Source organism: Bombus vosnesenskii, unplaced genomic scaffold, assembly GCF_011952255.1.
Source record: "Bombus vosnesenskii isolate JDL3184/JDL3185 unplaced genomic scaffold, Bvos_JDL3184-5_v1.1 scf7180000013285, whole genome shotgun sequence".
Lineage (NCBI taxonomy): Eukaryota > Metazoa > Arthropoda > Insecta > Hymenoptera > Apidae > Bombus > Bombus vosnesenskii.
In genome coordinates, this window is record NW_022882938.1 from 2,502,290 (window position 1) to 2,522,490 (window position 20,201).

The 20,201-nt window shown below is 34.6% G+C and overlaps 1 protein-coding gene across 11 annotated transcripts in view; it reads right to left on the bottom strand.

Moving 5' to 3' along the window:
- Positions 1-20,201, bottom strand: part of LOC117232235 — a 156,455-nt gene that overhangs the window by 37,208 nt on the left and 99,046 nt on the right. For 7 of the 11 annotated variants that reach the window (XM_033491481.1, XM_033491479.1, XM_033491480.1 and 4 more), the window contains 9 exons: positions 16,811-16,868; positions 13,560-13,696; positions 12,774-13,211; positions 11,076-11,298; positions 9,977-10,379; positions 9,102-9,243; positions 7,988-8,165; positions 7,349-7,553; positions 7,105-7,216 (listed from right to left, as the gene is read on the bottom strand). In XM_033491481.1, coding sequence (XP_033347372.1) covers positions 7,105-7,216; positions 7,349-7,553; positions 7,988-8,165; positions 9,102-9,243; positions 9,977-10,379; positions 11,076-11,298; positions 12,774-13,211; positions 13,560-13,696; positions 16,811-16,845 — 1,873 coding nt within the window. In that variant the 5' untranslated portion in view covers positions 16,846-16,868. The remainder of the gene's footprint in view (positions 1-7,104; positions 7,217-7,348; positions 7,554-7,987; positions 8,166-9,101; positions 9,244-9,976; positions 10,380-11,075; positions 11,299-12,773; positions 13,212-13,559; positions 13,697-16,810; positions 16,869-20,201) is intronic. The other 4 variants (XM_033491482.1, XM_033491485.1, XM_033491483.1 and 1 more) reach the window with 1 other exon arrangement.

The following is a 20,201-nucleotide window of genomic DNA, read 5'->3' on the forward strand; positions in this document are numbered from 1 at the left end:
AACCTCCTGTTGATTGTTCACTCATAGTCGGTACATAGCCAAGTTTAAATATACTTGACAAATTCTCAGAATCGATTCTCTCGGAAATGAAGCGTTATACGAAAAAATGTTATTCTATGTCTTCGACTTCTCTAACGTAGAATCATCCCGTGCCCGATTATACCACCAGCATACCCTGTGTGTTTTTCCATAGATCAACATAGGTTAACAAACTAGGTCCAAGCATATTAAATTTCGTGTCATTTAGCGTTGTCATATGATCGCAAGAATTCGATATTATGAAAATAAAATATATAACCTGGTAGAGAAAACGCTTCACTGGAAAACAAGGGCACGTGAAAATACCTTTCGTAGTCGCAGTACATACAAAAATAATTTCGTTCAACTTTTCAATACAAATACGTCGCTGTATGACAGCACCTTTATAATTCACACGTGAAAGGTCACAGTTGGAAAATAACAGTGCAATTTTCTGCAAAACATATTTTCATGAATATATGTATATAAAGAAATGATATCTACAATTTTTCGGCCTTATGGCCGTCACTTGTTAAAACACAACACTTTCTTTCCCCTATTCTTCCATCGAGGGCCAGAAAAATAAAACCGAGGAGAAGTATAATACAAAAGAAAGAAATTGTCTATCGCGTGAAAGGAAGAGGAACGATGGGATTGGCTGAAGAGTGAGAACGGCGGATGAGAGTATGTTTCACCTTATTATTCTGAGCTTCAACACGAGAATGCGGAAGCAAACCCTAACGCAATTTCGAAATGGAGCCGCGAACTACCGGAGGATTGCATTAGTCTGCGGCTCGTGAATTAAGGCCAATTCCTTTTTTTTCCTCTTCCTTTCCTTCTTTCTCGTGTTCTTTCTATTTGGTGCGTGGAATGGAATGGAAGATCGACGATGGACCAGGAGGAGAGGTTGGCTTCGAGACAAGAGTGTCACGAGGAATAACGATGAACCGCTGTGATAATGGAAGTGCGCTGGATGCGCCACGTGGAGAGTCAGCCCGTGTTTATTCGATAAGAAAACGTTAAAAGGTAGCGTGAAGGCTGAATTCTTTGTGTGGATCCGATTGATGGATTTTCGGAAATTGACTTTTCGTGGATTAACGAGATAAATCTACACATATTAAATATATAATGTCCACATAAATCTACATATACCCGTTAAACATAAAATAATATGGTACAAAAACGTTAGCTCGTAAAATAAATCCTTTTAACACGTATATTAACTCGTATATTATTCAAATGCAACACAATTTATTCCCTTTGACCTTAATTAAGGAGAAAAAAGAGAAAAATATCATTTGGAAATTTACTATGAATCTCGCAAATTATAATTTAAAAAATTCATATCGTACAATACAAGGTTCAAGGCAAAATGGTTCAAATTGTACGTCAATCTGTGATTTGTATGAAAATAAAATGTACAAGCGTGAACAAGCATTTTGATTTACATCGGCAGGTTTATATATGATTTATAACTTCACGATATTGTTAATAAGATGTTAATAAGATTATCAAGATTATATTTAATTCAGTATTTTTCCTTTTTTTAGATGAATATGAATCCTTGAAATCTTAAACTCTTTTTAATACTAATTTTAGACGCCGCTAAAATCTCTAATTGCATTTGAAGTTATCCTCAAAATTTCTCAAACATAAAAAAGAAATACGATCGACGATCTTCGAAACGAGCCATCAACCAAAGTGGACCGTCCTTGAAGTTAGCAAACCAGCAGACAAATATTTCCATTTGTTACAAAGTGAGAGATTCTACGTCTCTGACAATTGTCCAACGTTCCCAGCGAGATCCAGCGCGGTAATTAAATTCACGAAGGTAGAAACTCATTGTCAAAGCCCTATAGAAAGGAATACAACGAAGCGGTAGCCGACGAACTTTCGTCGAAAGCGTTTCGTAGCAAGAATTTCTTGTTCGACGATAATCACAGGGGAGCCGTATTCACGAAACGGAATGAAAACTCGAGGTTGGCGCAACAGGGAGCGCCAGAAGAAGCGTTGTAACGACTTCCGGCCCGGAGTTATTCCGACTTCTTCTTCTTCTTTTCACGTAATGAACGGCCTTCTGGCTGGCGACGACGCGAATCGCATGAAACTTACATTTTCGTTGCAAATTTCGCGTGAAACGTCTTCTCGTTCTCGTTAACGAACAGAAGTTTCTTTTGTCATTGCTATGAATAAAGGGGCGATGATAAATACGAACGGTTATTGTAACAACAACTCGTGACGATTTAATGAAACGAAAGATCGCTGGAATATTTTACAGATTGGTGGTTAATCGATAAGTAGTTTAGGGATGGTAGAGTGGGCATTTAAAAGGAGAAATTGGGTAAAGGAATTTTCTTTGTGAAAGGATTGAACGATGGAGATGAGTGTGCAATGAAAGGAAGACAATTTATGTAGAAGTTAAGATAAAAATTAGCATTCGTGTAGAGATTTAATAATGTGGAATGGTGACTGTTTCTTTGCAATTCAATGACATGAAAAATCGCACAAATGTTTGAAAGAATCGCGTAAAGGATGGTATAATGAAATTCCTTTAGGTAGGTAATTATAATTTTGTATAGAAATTCTGTTAATAATGAGAATTCGCATAGAGATTAATCGAAATTTTTGTACAAATAACATAGAATTTACATGTGTAAATTTTATATGTAATAGAATCAATTTATTGCCATGATTCTACGTAAAATAGAATTTATTTACTTCTATAATTTTATAAAATAGAATTATTTATACCTATATGAAGTTCCGTTAAGAAATAGAAGTCAAGTGTTTGAATATCTTTTGAAACCCATTAAGAAGAATGTAGCTGTTGAAGCTTCCTTTCTCCGATACGTTTCAAAATGTTGTTAAATCCCAAGATTAATATAAAATTGGAAATTGAAAATTAGAAATCGTGTTTATTTCTCATAAATCCTTAAGCAAGGATATTTCCTTGAATATGCAATTTTACTGGAAGTTTTATCAGAATCTCTGGTTAAATGCATTTCTCGCAGACGAAGATTAAAAACCTGACGAGAAACGAGTCCGGCATCGCAATTAGAAATTCCCTCGAATTTAATCAAAGCTGAGCGTGAACGAAACATCGCGAGATTCATGGAAACGTCCTGTCAACGCTGATCACAAAATTTCCATAAAAGTCGCGTTGCGAAAGCTGTTCCACGCCACTCATAATGCATACGGACGCACGCGTTGTGTTTTCAACACGCGGGAGGAAGCCTCTGACGTGGCTCCAACAATGAAAGCATTCTAACGAGCGGCGTTTCTCCGCTCCGCTAATCACGGGACTCGTAAAACCGTGCTACGAAAATACTCGCCGCTCTTTTAACGGCCGCGCGAAACGCATTTCCCCCGCACGTTTTACCACCGATATAAATATTCGATCGACATTTCTATGTAAACTACTTGACAAAGGAAAAAGAAACGAAAGACTAAGATTGGAATAAAAATATATGTTATAGTCATTAGTCTATAACACTTCAGACGATTTACAATGGCTACGAAAAGCATTTGTACACCGTTGTATTTGTTGAGGCATTTAGGTACTAATTAATTAGGTAATTAATAAGGTCCACGTAATATATAATGTGTAAAAATACCTTTTACAGCCACTGTACTTTTTTTTTTAACTGTACGTCAATAATATATGAATGTTATTGAAATGTATGAATATTAATTTCCATTCCAAATTAGTGGTCAAAAGCAATATTATAATACCTTCTTGTCGAATCGACATATAAACACACACTTATTCAACGTAGGTATAGTTTTGATAGTAACCACTATTTTATACAGTAATTTAGTTACAGCGACACAATTATGAATTTTGTGTTGACAAATAACGAATACATTTTATATTATTACTTATCACTGTAACGTGACAAATCTGATTTTAGAAGGACTAAATATTCAATGAAATATTGGTGTTTGCAATAGTGATAGAATTTACAAAAGATAGGACAAAGATGAAATTAGCAAGTAACGATAAAATTTTTCAATTAAAATAATAGAATACTCTTAGAAAAGTATCTAGTTCCTAAGATATAGATTGGACTTCTCTTGCATACTAAGTTACCAATATTTAAAGATTTTTATGAGAACGTGTAAATACATTGATGAATTGCTTATATACGAGCGAGTAATTATTAGTAATTAAAATTTATTATTTGATAATCTTATAGGAAGATGGTAAGTATTGCTTTTAGCCATTAGTTTCTCCTTAATTTATATAGGTTAGTAACATTCATGTACTGTTAGTACAAATTGACTAAATTAGGAGAATTAGTGCACGAGAAATGGATGTGATTAATTTAACCTTTGCGCTGCAGAATTCGGCTATAGTTCTAGTATCGCTGAAATTTATTATTCTTTAACATGGAATTTGACAAAAATCTACTCTAAAAAATGTCCGGATAAAACGTGTCTATACTAATTTTATTATACATGATCATTACAGTTATACGTAATAGAATATTACATATAGTTTGTCATGATTATTAAACTTTGTCGAATTTCCTTGTTGGTCATGGACAACTCCCTCATTTTTAAATCCTTAGTTTATAAACAATAAATAAGATTAAAAATAGGTTCTTCTTTAGGTTCCCAACATTATCATAACATTATCATTGTTATATATAGTTTTTTTTGTATCGACAGAATATATAATTGAAATTCCATGGTGATTAGATCAAACTGTGATACCTAAAACAGGTGAGTACATCGTTGAGTCGTGCGTTTAATTGTACTACTGTTTGTGATAGATTTCTTAAAGAGACAGTTAAGACACGTTTTCTTCCAATTTGTCCAAATACTTATAAGCATTAGTATATACACCGATGCAAATAGGAAAAAAGCAAAAATATCTTGGGAATCAATCAATTTTTTCCTATCCTCCAGAATCAATTCTTTCAAAAAATACTTTAACGAATGAACTACGCAGCATAAAAGTTAAAGAACAGCGAAGATATAGTAAATAATATGATATATACATCGTGTCCAATGACACGACGAGTGATCCTACCTCCGACGGAGCGTCAACTCGACGAAAAGCGGCAACCTCATCCCGTCGCTGGCCAAACGGAATCCTCTTTCACTATGACGAGTCCTTTTTCCCATCACACTCGTTGCACACCTTGTCTTCGCGTCACATGTCACACGAGTACACCGCGAACGCAAGCAAACATCGAACGCGCGCACCACTGACCAGAGAATCTGCTTTTAACCATCGAACAGTCCTTCGAAATTATTTCTATCCCCCCCAAAAACGTATTTAAAGGAACCAAATGCCATATGTAAGTACGCTAGCCGGCTTTTAAGTGTTCGTGATACGCGATATCCGCCACACACCGCCACAAGTGGTTGCGTCCTGTCACTAGTCAGGTACTGGGTCAGTTGAAATTAGCTTTGCCAAGGACAACGGTATCCAGGGCAAGTCCTGCGATTGGACACGCTTCTAAGGGATCTGATCAGTCGATCGATCCCTCGAAAGATTCCTCGATCATCGTTTGAAGGGCACCACCCATCCTTCTAATGGAAAATCGAAGCTCTCGTCCGGTCAATAGAACAGCTGGATCCTCCGACAAAATTAGATCTTTTCTAATAGGAATGCAATTTTATTCACGTCGGAATAGACTCGTCGTTAAAGTAAACACAGCGTATAGATGAACAGGTGATCCCTTGAGAGGAGCTTGTCAACACACGATGCTTTTTAGTGAAAACACAGCTTCGTGTCTAGATAATTCAGCAAAATCTCGATCATTCTTGATCCATCCTTTTCCTTGATGTTAGTTTGATGGCACAGAAGATGTTGATCCTTCGAAGGCGTATAAGGATGTTGAATTATTCGATCGTCGATCTGGACAACAAGCCGATCCACGATCACTATGTCCGGTTGGATTGCATGGTTACAAGGGTCACAGAGCTTTTTGCATGCCGTTGATACAACGATGGTGTTTGAGCGTCCAGGACACTAGGATGAAACCAGGAAACACGTCTCGACGCGAGAAGTACACGCACACGCTCGACAAGCAGCAGCTCATCGAGGCTGGTTTCCTCTTCGGCTGGTTGTCGACTGTCATGCACCCAGTGTCACTCCATTGGAACTAGAGTAGCTGGCACCACGCTTGCGTCCACGGAGACGCTGCACGGCGTCGCGACGCCGGCTGGACACGGCGAACGCCGCGCCGTTGCTAAGGCGCATGCTGCCGCTCGATTCCGCTTTACAGAGATATATCGAAGGCGCGAAATTCGAGCGGATTTTTTGGCGCTAGTGGATGATTTCGTGAATCTTCTGCGGATCTTTCGTGAACCTTATAAGCGCTATGGGTTCCGAACATTGGGATAGAGTTGCGAGGAAAACTGATGGACGTTGAAGCTCCAGATGTGGAGATGAGAAAGGAGATTTAGATTTAAATTTTGATAGCACCTTTGTGAATTTGCCGATCGATTGAGATTTGAGAGGATTCTTAATATATGTGTGATTAGTCATTTCACCGAGCAATACTAAAGCAGAAGTTTCGAGATTGCGTAATTAATATAAGAATAATAGTATTTAAGTCGAATTGATAAATTATTTTGGAAATCTTTTATCGCTAATATGGATATATTTTGATATTGCAATGAAATTGACGTAGAAAGTAGGATAATTAATATATTTTTAATTAAACTGATGTCGTACATAATTAAAGGTTTAGCAAAATCTTCAAATTATTTAATTTAAGTCCTAAATAAATACGCTTGATCGAGAGAAATAAATATGAAAATAAAGAATTTGTGATATATAAATAAAGTAACGATTTCATTAGAAACAACAAATATTATGATAAAATAATTGTACATTTTCGTTTGTAATAAGTGGTACCTTTTAAAGGACGTTTGCGTCTGACAATGTACAAACGATACTACTTAACGCGGAGCGGGAGATTTGAAATAATATTGGCCAACAGAAACCATTTATTATCACTCTATTATATATGATTTATATAGAGAAATATTTTTCGTATTTCAGGATACAAGTTTCAAGTTACCTTCTCACGTGTTGCAATTTACCCAATTATGAAATTTATGACTCACCAGTCTGGGTACTGCTATCGAAAAAGGTGTTCGATGTCTCGACAGACATCGTAGCGAATGTTCCGTCAGTGATTTGAGTCGAACTGTCTCTTCGTCCTTGATATCTTTGAACCTAATAAAAATCAAGAATATGTATTAGCAGACAAGAATTATTATCCAACAATAATTAAAGCAAAGCAATTCTTCAATTTCCAAACAAAAAAGAAACTTTAGTATTTTGCTAATTAATTAATAAAAAACTAACCATTTTTTCGCTCTGAGAGCTCTGTCTTCTAAAATTTCGACATCTTATTGTTTCTTCTGTGGTACTCTGTCGTCGAAAGCCACGAGCAATAAATATCTCGTCTGTTGTCGACTGCCTTCTAGCTATTGGAGCATGTGGTATACCTCCCGGTGCACGAGCACAAGGACTCGGATCTCTCGAAGAACAAGAGGAGCTATCTGGCGACCTACAACGCAAAATTTTTATTCGTACTAAATTTATATTAAAAACATAGACAAATCACAAAACGATTTGAAGATATAAGATGTAAATATTCGACTTAATTGCATAAGAAAAACCACAGGGAAAAATAAGACATGGAACAATTGAAAAATATAAAAGAAATTTTTTCTATTCAATTGTATTATTCTAACTTGGAAAAAGAGATAAATTAAGAAGACAAAAATACATTTATATACATTAAATTAAGTCTGGTATTCAAAGTATCATATCAAACTGAAAACAAAAAAAAAAGCAGTGTAGTATTTTATCTTCACAAAAATGTAGCAAAGTTTCCAATGACGCGTTTTAAATTCCGTTGCTAATTGTAATTCCTAATCTGTTCTCTATCGATAGAGTCGCATTACTAGCAGCCACCGAGAATCGATAAAATGCAGGTACCTGGGCGGCGACCGACCAGCCATAGACATTGACTGCCTTGTCAACTGAGATCTCTCTCTGATAGGACTGATATCCCTTTTATCGACAGCCCGGTCTGGACTCAGATGGCTCCTCGAGTCCCGACGCCGAGGATATGAAGCAGAATCCGGACTTAACGAATCTTTACGAGCTCTCCGACCTTCAAACATTCCCCACAAAATTCTTTCCTATTATTAATCCTCATACAATTTTACATTATATTGTATTTTACACTATGTTAGAGGAAAGAATAAATTGAAGAAATAATGGAAGGAAGAAAGATGAAGAAGATCGAGATTTTTCGAATAATACGATAGGAACAAGATAAACATGGAAGTTATCGACAGCAGGAAGTGGAGGAAAGACGATATGATTTTTACAACCCTGATGTGAAGTTTTATGTTTCAATTTTGCTCTCATTTTAACAAACACTATATTTACAAATATAAAATATAAATACACATAACAGAATTCAATCTTCATAATATTTTCGGCCTTCGACATTAATATTCGAATATTACATTTTAAGCATTATTTACCTTTTCTTTTTTATTTAGAAATATGAACGTTAAACACGTAAAATATATTTCTCTGTCAACTACGATATTTATGTTAATATATTAAAAACTAATCAACTACAGTATCTATCTTAATATACCAAGGAGTAGCAATCTCGTTACCTAACATAATTCATTGCAAAGAAATGTATAGTACAACACATTGTGGTGGTCGAATATTAATGCGAATCACTGTACGTGCGATCTTGAAACCTAATTAAACAGATTTGAGAAAGGATTTGTTATGTTTTAGGAAAATGTTGAACAGAAAATTGAAACGAGAAATCATGCATATACAGAAGAATTTGTTCATACTTATTTGAAACTTGAGATATTTTGTAAAAGTACAGTTAGGTCGAGAATTATTGGAAGAATGCAGCAGGGTTAAATGATACATCGTGCACAAAGAGAGAGATACAGGTAGTGTTAAAAGACTGTAATTAGGACATAGATACGTGTATTTATATTTAAAGTTACATTGATAGTTTCATTTGCGAAGGATGAAAGTGGTCGATAATGGTTGATGTTAATGATTGTACCTCCTTCGTCAGTATCCGGTGACAGAGTTGGCTGACTTCCGCGACGATGCCGTGCGGGTGGCATCGACTCGTCTATAGCAGCCGATTGTCGTATTAATCTTGACGCCTTGTTTGGGGAAAGCTCCTTCCCCTTCTGATAGCACTGTAACAGATCGATAATTTAATAATAGAATGTTTCAATATCTAGTTTCTATTTCTACTTTGCGTCTAACTAGACGTGTCTGCTATTATTTCATTTAACGTGACGTATCATTTAATACGGATACGTCTGTCAGAGAAGGAAGATTGAAACATAATTTTGTTTTGAGGTTTCTGACAGCATTGAACATATTTCATACGTTATTATGTTGTGCATGCGACAGGATTAATAAATGCATACTCTATTATTAGGTAGTAACATATGAAATGTTCGACTTTGAACGATCTGTGAATTCTATGGAATTTTATTTTTAGTTTGCAATTTCTAACAGTATTATCCATATTTGACACGTCATTATTTCATATAGAAGATTGGATTACTAAATAATTAAATAAATAGTAAACAAACCAAGGATATTAAGTTGTAATGTACGTAATATCCAATTTTTAAACATCCAAAAATTTTACTGAACTATAGAGAAGATATATTTATACATAATAATGTTAAAAGATACAATTCTAAATTATTAAAGACAAAATTATCAGACCTAAAATAATACATAAAGATACATATCTAAAGATAAATATATTTATTAAAAGGAGACAGAGTTAAAAATATGGCACAACAAAAACGGATATTTGATTTCTGTGTTACGACTTAATAAAAATATTCTAAATTTCAGAAATTTTTCTTAAACTTCCTTCCTACGTGTTAACGAAACTTTTCTATACCTCACCTGAGTAGTGGAGTCTCTTCTAGTGCTAAGCAAAGGATGCGTTGGCGTGTTAACATTTGGCGAACCGACAGGGCTGGAGCTACCGGAAGTGGAAGTTCCGGGAAGCGGAAGGTTACTACCAACTGTCGGTGAAACGCTTGGCGGTGTCACTGATGACATCACGATAGTGGGGGGTGTGATTGATGAATCGAGAGTTAGATTTCTGCTCTCTGTGGCGTTCTTTGGATCTAAGGTTGACGTGGTTAACGCAACCGACGTGGTCGTTATTGTAGCGATCGTTGACGAGACTGTTGTGGTAGTGGTCGACGTTTTCGACTCGGTACTAGATGTCACGGGTGTCTTGCCTTCGATGCTGCTCGATCGGTCGCTTTTATCCATGGAATTGCGCGCTTCCAAGTGTTCCCTGATTATAAAACGTTACTTTATTAGATTTATGAAATTTGTGTGTTTAAGTTTCATTTAGATTAGTCAAATTATTGGAATTGAAATAATTTAGATTCATCAACAATAATTCTTCAATCCATAAAAATATTCGTGTAAATTACTTCACTCGAAATTTCTTGTAAATAATTTGACTTTTAATGGATACCAAAATGGAAAGTGGATACCTAGTCGTTCAGACTAATCGCGCTATTTAAATTAAATTGAATTTATTTGAATTTATGAATAAATACTTCAGTCCAAGTTCACTCGATTCATATAAATACTGCATATTATAAAAAGACTAGAATACATTACAATTACATGCGATAGTATAATAGAATATATCTTTGTATTATAAGATAAAAAAATACTCTAAGAATTTGTCTTGCAATTTTCTTGTTAATAATGAACTTTCAGTTCCTCAGGCAAACTACAGTTATATAATAATTATTTTCAGAATAATATATATCTAAAATCAACCTGACTCAAGTACATAACATGTCAGTAGCATTCAAAGCTAACCGTTTCCTTTACTCTACAGGAGATTATTCGGAATCAGCAACAAGGTAATTAAATTCCCTCCTCCAGAATTGCCCCCATCAGAGACAAGTTCGCGTATACGCGTCACAATCGAAACCAGAGAGTCGAATGCGAATGTTAGGTGGACGTCATGTACCTGACAGCATTGCTGGCTGCGCTGTCAGTGCTGGAAGCGCTCGGTCTTTGATCGCTTCTATAATATTTCGTGGGCATCATGCCACTACTACTGTCCACCGATTGCTGTGATTGCTGCGACTGCCTGCGTCTGTGACGACTGCAAGTATGCTTTCGCTCTCCTTGGCTTTTGGTTCTTCCACTCTCACCGGAACCGCGTCGAGAACCTCTCGGATCACTGGAGCCTGAAAAATATTTGAATTATTCGACTATTAAAAGAGTTTTTAAAATTAAATAGCTTTATCGTGGATTTTATATTGGGTAAAATTTTATGTTTTGAAACAATCTGCTATAAAGATTTTAATATTATAAGAACTCTATTGTTTTCATTTATTAATGAATTGAAAAACTATTATTTTATTATACATCATTTATTTATACCAGCGCAATTGCACACATCTGGTATTCGAATTAATATTATCAGTGAAATGTTGGGAATAAAAATTCACAAATTATTAGTACTAATAAATTCTCTTGTATAATAGGATCAGCAAAACGAATAAAGTTTCACGAATAACTTATACAAATTAAAAGTTCGACATCTCTATTTGATCAGTGGAACCAACAAATTAAACGATAAGTCAATTCAGTAATGTATTATCTTAGCAAATTATTTGGTAAAGAATCGTACATCAGTAATTAATTGCATCAAGCTAATACTTTTTCCCTTTTTGTAGCGATAGAGATTATAATTGATTTCATAATATTAAATTGATATTATATATCATTATGGAAATAGTACGCGCGTATCAAATAATCGCGTGATTGAGCAATAACCAATACTTTGGGATCAGTATTTGGTTATTCTATTAATGCACACAACATGATCCGCGAAATTGGGTTATTCATAATATTGATAACGTACGATTTTAGACGCATCAACTTTCAACGTTACATAATCAATTTATATAACGGCAACCTAATTCTATATCGTGTATAATGTATAACTATCACCTTAATGTCTATTTATTTATAATAATATTCTCTTTTCAAATTGTCAACATCTCCTCTATCTGTTCAACATCCTTTGTACAATTGATTCGATGTTACGAGTTAGTGAGATTGTACAAGTCGCTAGAACTGATAAATTCTTATATACAAAAGTAGAAGACTGACGATAAAACAAACGGAATTTCATAAATCAATTTTACCTTACTTGTATACATTCTTACATCCTAATCGAAGTAAAATTGTAAATTCATATAATACATTCGTTCTGTCGAACCTATATGGCGTTATAAAACAGATTGGGATCTCGCTCTTTCGAATTCAATAGAATACGAAATTCAGAAATATCGCTCGATCAGAATTAAAGTTACACGATAAAAATAAACAAAGGAACGAACAAAATTAATTTCACGAAAAATCCGTGGTTTTCGTAGTTACTACATTGCGGATATTCATGAACATTCAAATTTTTCTGAATATAATTACATGGAAACTAGGTAAACATTTGTCTTATCCGCTAAACGTTATAATAAGTATTCCATTTGAAATATTTGATATATTTCTGCGTATTATATGCATTGTAAATTTTACATCTCCAAATTTTCTATAAACGTTTAACAATCTACAATCTAATAATAGGACTCGAAATATAAGGACTCGAGACTTGGTCGGTATGGTAAAGTGAATATTACGGAACATTCGTCCAACTAACCTCGATAAGTAGGCGAAATAACCGTAGGAGGTGGTTGCGCCTGTGGAGTCTCTTTCTTCCCCCACAGCCTGGCAATATCGTTCTTAAGTTCGCTGATCGTCGAATCTTTCCTCGATTTCGTCGACGCCTGGCTTCTAATCCCGCTATCGACTGAGCTTTCGCGTCTCTTGCGCAGTCTTTCCAAATGGCTTGCATCCGTGGTCGTCTGCCTGGACCACGGTAAAGATTTCGCGATATCGGCCAATGTTTCGCGACGATACAATTTATTTCCACGTTCGCTCTTTGCGGAAGCGCCACCGCCGCTCCATTCCCGCAAAATGTCCGTCAACTGCGCCAAGCTGGATCTTCGACGACGCTGATTCGTCGTGGAGGATTCCTGTGGCTCATTCGGCGGCGATATGGACGTGATCTGTGTCGCTGAGTCGCGTCTCCCGGTTCCTGAACGATGACAAATAAATATATAAGGTATTTGTATTTTATGTTTATTTTTTTTTTTTTTTTTTTTTGAAAGTACGATGATGAATGTATGTTCTCCTTTTTTTTTTTAGGGAAAGAAAGAATTGTGATGCAAAGTTTGCTATAGAGAATTTTTTGGATCTAACGACGCAAACGGCGGGTTTTAATGTTATAGATTTCTCACATTTTTATTTTAAGGAATGAAATTACTTTTCAAAAAAAAAAAAAAAAAAAAAATCCATAAATCCATCTTCGAAAATAACAAACGTAATACGTTACTTAAGAAAACATTAACTTAAGATGACTTGTGACAGCGGGACGAATACCCACCAAGACGTTGCCGCAAAGTAGATTCCTCCACCTGTTCCCGCACTAGATCGTCCCAGCCGTTTCCTCCTTGCCATACCAGACCAACCTGATGGCTCAGGATCGGTAGGTTACACACGAAACAGATCGCTGTCATGGTCCTGAAATCGAAATGTCACGTATAAGCGCTGATATTTCGTCGGGAGTAGGCGGAATTAACTGAATGTGAAAGGGTGCAACGTTTCAACGATAGAGTTTTACGTGAATCCAGGCCATGCCAACAGAGCGTTTGTGAAGTGACACTCGATCGAGATCGTGGTTTTCTTCGCTACCCTCTACGTGGATCTTTCTAGGATCATTTTCATGCTTGAAAAGTCGCGAGACGCTGTCTCTATCGACCAGAAAAGGAGAACGAAACGAAGATGAAGCGTAATCGAGTTCACTTTTCGAGCAAGCTACTGCGTTCACGATACTACTGAAAGTTCTCGCAGAAGGTTGATGGAATTTACATCGATAAGGGTTTCTTTTGTTTTTTCCTTGATATTGGAATTTTTTTTCATTGATTTTTAGACTAATGATTCGAACGGTAGAAATTTAGAATGTTGATAACGTGTTTAATGTTTCATTTGTATATTTCAATTTCTGCATTTGACGAAACAGTCTGCGTTTTTTACATTTTGAATGTAATTAGTTGTTTGGGTTGAATACTACGATCTTAAGATAGAATATTATTCGGATTTTATGTAAATTAAATTTCAAACATTTTAAATAAAATACGATACACCGCAAAATCGGGGGACCGTTAAATTTTGTCCGAAAAATTATCGATCTTTCAACTGTTGTAGCTTCGTGAAAAAAAGCTCTTGAAACAGCACACACACGAGGTCGTTTCAAGAGGCGAAGTTTTTACTTTCACATCCCTGCATCGAAGTTTTTCAAAGAAGTTATATCAGAAAACGGATAGGAAAACTGAAGATCCGTTTTTCTTTTTTAAACTTTACAGACTCAAATGGATCTACGGAATTGAAGCAATTTTTCCGTCTTTCATTTTAGAAACATAAAAACATTATTGCAACGAACAAATTAAAATAAACTACAAACATAATCATTCGTTTCGCAGAAAATTTACAATTCTGAAAATTCCTAAAATTAGAATATTCATCTTTAATCTCCATCAACTTCCTGCTCGACCGACTCTTACTTACTGATCAACAAATAATACTTCTACGATACTTGTCACGTGGTAACTTACAGCAACGTTATAAACATAAAGCGAAAAATCCGAGTAGGAGCGCGTCTGAAAGCAGATTTAATCAGCGGGACACGCTCCTGCTCGTTTCTTTTGAAAAATACTCCCGGTTTACGGATGTGCCACGAAAACGGTCGCTAAATGGAGCAACGCTCCAACAATATGGAGGTACAATGACGCAAATGTGTAACTACAGAGCTGGCGTTCACGCAGCCAGCGTCATACCAAAAGCGTGGATGCAGCGGAAACCAGATATATCGTAGACGTTTTATGCACATGTGTACTCTTGTATCTAGTCCGTGCACAGGAACAAATTTTTAAGCAGATAAAGAACAATTCATAATGGTACAATAAGTTGAAAATATGTAATATGTTTTTGAGGAAAATCGTGTTGAAAATGGCGAGAATAGACAGTAGCTAATGGTTACTGAGTATGATTCAATTTGCAGTTCTAACTAAGAAAAAAAGATATATTCATTTCAAAAATCGTATTACAATGATCTATTTTATCTTATTTTTATATATTGTAGTTAATTTATGAAAGTTTACAGTGATCGTAAGAAGAAGATTTGAAGGCTTAAAAAGTTACCAAAATGATCGAAAATAAAAAGAGGAGTTCGTTATTACTGGTAGAAAGTATTTTAGTCATTGGAGATATCGTAATCCTTCTAATTTAATGTGACGTTTGCAGAGGAAATTCGTAACATGGAAATTTATACCTTCATAGATTTGTTTTATTCTCTAGATCCTCTTGCAGATACAATTGAACTAATATTATTGATGAAATTTTAATAATCACGGATTACAAATGATTAGTATTAATAAATCTCTTCGTGTAACAGCAACAAGATTTCTAATAAAGCAAATGTAGCTTTTCAAGTAAGTTATTATAGTTGAAAGTAATCTGATTTTCTGGTAATTTTGATGGAGTTACAAAAAGATGTATAATCCATGAATTGTCACTGATATCGTTAATCGGAAAATTATACAAAAGAACTCTAGCAATTTTGAACGTTTGTTATCGTATGAATACGTTCAAGTGGATATTGAACTATTTCGAGACGGAGATTGAATTTTTCTATTTGCGCTCTTAGTTTAATGGAATTGAAAGAATCTTTGGACAGCAAAGAAAACACTGCTTTTACGTCAAAGTTTTCTGTTTTATAGAATTCTGGAGTTGAGCACATTTTGCTATTGTTCTCTTTTAACTTGCACCAAAGCTTGCCATAACCATTCTGTGAGCATTCTATAAGCCCGCTAAAGTAAGTACGTTATCGGATTTAGAAAATGTTGCACGATCTCCATGCAAACGGGATATTCTCTCAAGCATTTTATACAATTCCCAAGAATATTCTACCGATATTTTATCGAGTTTTCCTTTTTTTGAACAATTATATAAAATAATATTAAACAACTAGCGATACCAGTAATAATATTAATAAATTGACAAGTCACAACTTCTTTCCTACGATTTTACAATTTCTTTGTCGAAGAAAAAAATCAAACGATCTATAATTTATAAAATTTCGTTTATTTCATTGCCGAAACTGTCATTGATATGGAAGAGAATTTTTCAATGCTAAGAACCTTCGATTTGTAAAATTTCATGCCTCGGACAAAGTGCATTTTACTCAGAACCATTCACGAAAGAATAATCTTTGAAATGAATTTTTTAAGTGAAAATAACAACATAGGTCAGATCGAATAATATTTTTATGCGATGCAAGTCTACGACGTTAGACACAACTTTCGTCTAAAATACAGTTTACAGATTTTCCCCTTAATTGTACCTGGAAAAAATCATTCTATCTGCACCGCATCCTGTGCACGATTATTAAAATACTATACAGAAGAAAAGGAAATGAAAGAGAAAGATAGAGAAAGATAGAGAAAGAGCGAAATATATAAAATACAGGCGCGTGTCTGCCCTCGTATCGATCAGCGTATTAATAAAACTGTCAGAAAACGATTCTCAAAAACGAGAACAAATCTGTATTAAATTCTGTATCTGGTCTGACGATTCGACCTGTAATGTCGAAGTCTGGGGTTCTGCAACGACATCGCATGGCAAGGATCTGGCCGACCTGCAAAAGATACATACACACAAAAATAGTTTTTCTTCTCCTCTTTCCACGAAGTCCTTCGAAACCTACAATGGAAATATGGTTGAACAGAAGTAATGAGTCTCCGCGACACCTCGTGTCCCACGTAAACCACGTCACTAGCATCGATAAATAGCCTGTTTATTTGGAAAACCTACTTTCTAAAATAAATAGCCTGTTTGTTTCGAAAACCTGTTCCATTACCATCGATGGAACAGCTACAGATAATGGACGAATAACATGGTATTTGTATTAGTAAATAAAATGCTAAGAAATTGCTACCTTTGTATAATACAGTTATGGTACTTCAATTGCATACATTTCTATCAAACTCTCTTTGTTACAGATTTATGTAAAGCTTCTTATTTTCGCAATTGTTAAGAATATTATCTATTTTGTTTGAGGATAATCTAATAGAAATAATCGATGATCCTAATTCTAACACAATAAACGACTCATAATGTGCATTCCCCTCCATCGTTTTTTATCAAATAATACAAAGACAAACTTTCTCCCAAAATTATAAAACGCAATCTACTACTACTATCGTTATATGCTTATGCTAAGTATCTTGCAACTTCCATACACATTCTGAGATTGGCTTGAAAGGCCAATTTTATCACGATAGTCGTGTTCTTGATAATTTCAAGATATTTTATGTAGTGTAGGTATACGATATAGGTAGACATAAAAGTTTCTTATGGTAAATGTTCGAGTATTTTAACCACTGTAAGTAACGTTTCTTTAATATCCTTGAAAATGTAACACTTAGAAGCAGACCAACCTATTACAGAATTTAATATCATATTGTTAAACAAAGACCTCGAAAGGATTAAAGCAAGTGATTCATAACAACTGGCTGACACGGCAGTGTAAATCTCCTTAGGCCAAACCCTCTATTAATCTTTCGAATTTATAATTTACTCAGAACGTTCATAATTCAGCAAGCAGTGACGCAAGGGTGTCGTGTAATATTCTCATGGAGTGAAGAGAAAGGACGATTTATGTAACCTTGGGGTTTCGTCGTGGGACTTTCTACCCAAGGTCAACGGAACTTTGAAATGAATACGAATTCCACTGCATGCTTAGTCTCGTCTACCCTCGCCACTGCAAACCAAAAAACTTTAAGGATTTATGAAAATATAGCGGACACCGTGCCATGTGAATTTCTCAACCACGTCAAAGTTTCTAACTCGAAGTTATTCGTTGCTTTGCGTTATCCTTCCATCAATCCTTTTCTCAGTTTTTTAGCCAGCCACTGGTTTTCCATATTAATGCCACAATCTGTTTGGTGTGTAAAGTGTTCCATAAAAAATTCATGAGTTTCAAATTTGCGTTAGGATAAGAGTGTTGGAAATATTTTATTAAGAATAATACTTTTTTCAGAGAGATCCTTTTGTTTGAAGGATTTGCAATACGAATTCCTGTATTATAATCTTTCTCATGTATGTATTTGATGAAGAACACATAGTATAATAATTGAATTATTATTAACAATTGTAATAATACGATAAAATTTTGTTAAAAATAATCTATGTGTTGTCGATGACAAAAATATTCGATACATAGATTTTGCTTTGGTTTCACGCGGTAGAAAGGGCTTTAATATTTTTGAAAAATCTTCCTTTGTCCTTTTTACATTTCCCTGGAACTTGAGAAATTTCCTGACGATAAAGAATAGGATTCGATGAAAAATAGTCCGAAGAATCAATAATAAAAGTAAGATACTTTTGTATTTCCTAATTTTATGTTTGATATTGCAACGTGCTCTACAATTTACCCAAGGAACCCATCCTATTTTAAAAGAGTATTGCGTAATATCTGCAACGAGCTTTTAACGAAATAAGGTTAATTATCATAATTATAAAGCAAGATTCGTTGTTTCTGTGATTGAAACAAGTTCCACGATAATTGCTAACATACTTGTTAAACTCAAACAGACTGAAATTAGAATCTGTTTATCCCGTCTTTGCGAAATGTGAATGCTGATAGCAATTGAAAAAATTGATTTATTCGTTCCAGCATAAAAAAAAAAGCATCATCGGAGGCTGTTGTACTGGAAAGGCTTTGGAGCAGGAAGGTAGAATAACTTCTAGACAAGATGCACCCTACCAAGCTGGCTATAAATCACTGGCTCTCGAGCCACAGTTAAAAATAGTCCTCGAGACAAGACAAAAGGCGATGTTTTGCTTGTAATATAGGGGTTTGTAGTACTTTGCTTTTCAAAGTGTATCAGGCAGGCAAGACATTAAATATGTAAAACACAGTATAAAAATAATTTGATGTTAGTTTGTTCTTACAAAGAGTAGTTCGTAAAATAAATCAGAAGACAGTTAGATTTAATTTTCGTACGAATTTCAAACATATTCTTCAAATTGTTAAAAATACAAATTAATAAAACATAGAAAACATTTTTTTTTAATTATACAAAATTATACTGCAATTCATTATGTTATATGTATTTATTCTACGTGGCAACATAAAGGTTAAGCATTTTTTAGTAATAGCATTTGTCTAATGCTTCATCTCTCATTTTACTTATCTTATAGTTTATTGTTTGAAATAATATGAACTTCAACAGGAACAATATGAATAAGAACAATGTGATTTATTTAATAAAGTATTCTAGATATTATTAGGACATTCAAATATTCTATAAACTGTTCTATAAACTGTATACAAATTATTATTAATTGTTATCCTTTCTTAAAGCTGTACCGCAGCTTTATTATTTCAAAAGTAAAATTAATTAATACGTACGATCATCTTCTCGTCTATAAAGAAGATTATAATTAAAATAATTCACAACCTTCAGTAATTCAAACTTGGATCCTTGCCGCTTAATTTTTATTCCTGTGAATATATTTAAGCTACGATCCCATTTACAAGAGATATCAACTTTTACATTGAAACAACGACTTGTTTCAGAAGCTAGTAGTCGTTAAAAATTATCTTAGACACAGGAAATGCAAACTAAATAGTAACAACAGATGGAACGAAACACTAATGTAATCCCAAACTTCCAATTCACATCATAATACAGCCAACAACTTGCAACAATTCCATCCAAGATCCCACTAAGAGTATTCAACATTTTGTAAACCGACCGTGTAACACCTTTACAAACTTTCTTATTCAAACCAATGTTTCAGGGCAAAGTTTTCCAGTAACGTTTAATTTGCAAAATTTATCTTACAAGTTATCCGAATTTTCCTACATAATAATTTAATGACAGGTAGTGATAATTTCTTGACAAGTAACAGATTGCAGAAATCCGTGCTATGTAAATAATTCTCGCAGTTTTACAATATTTAT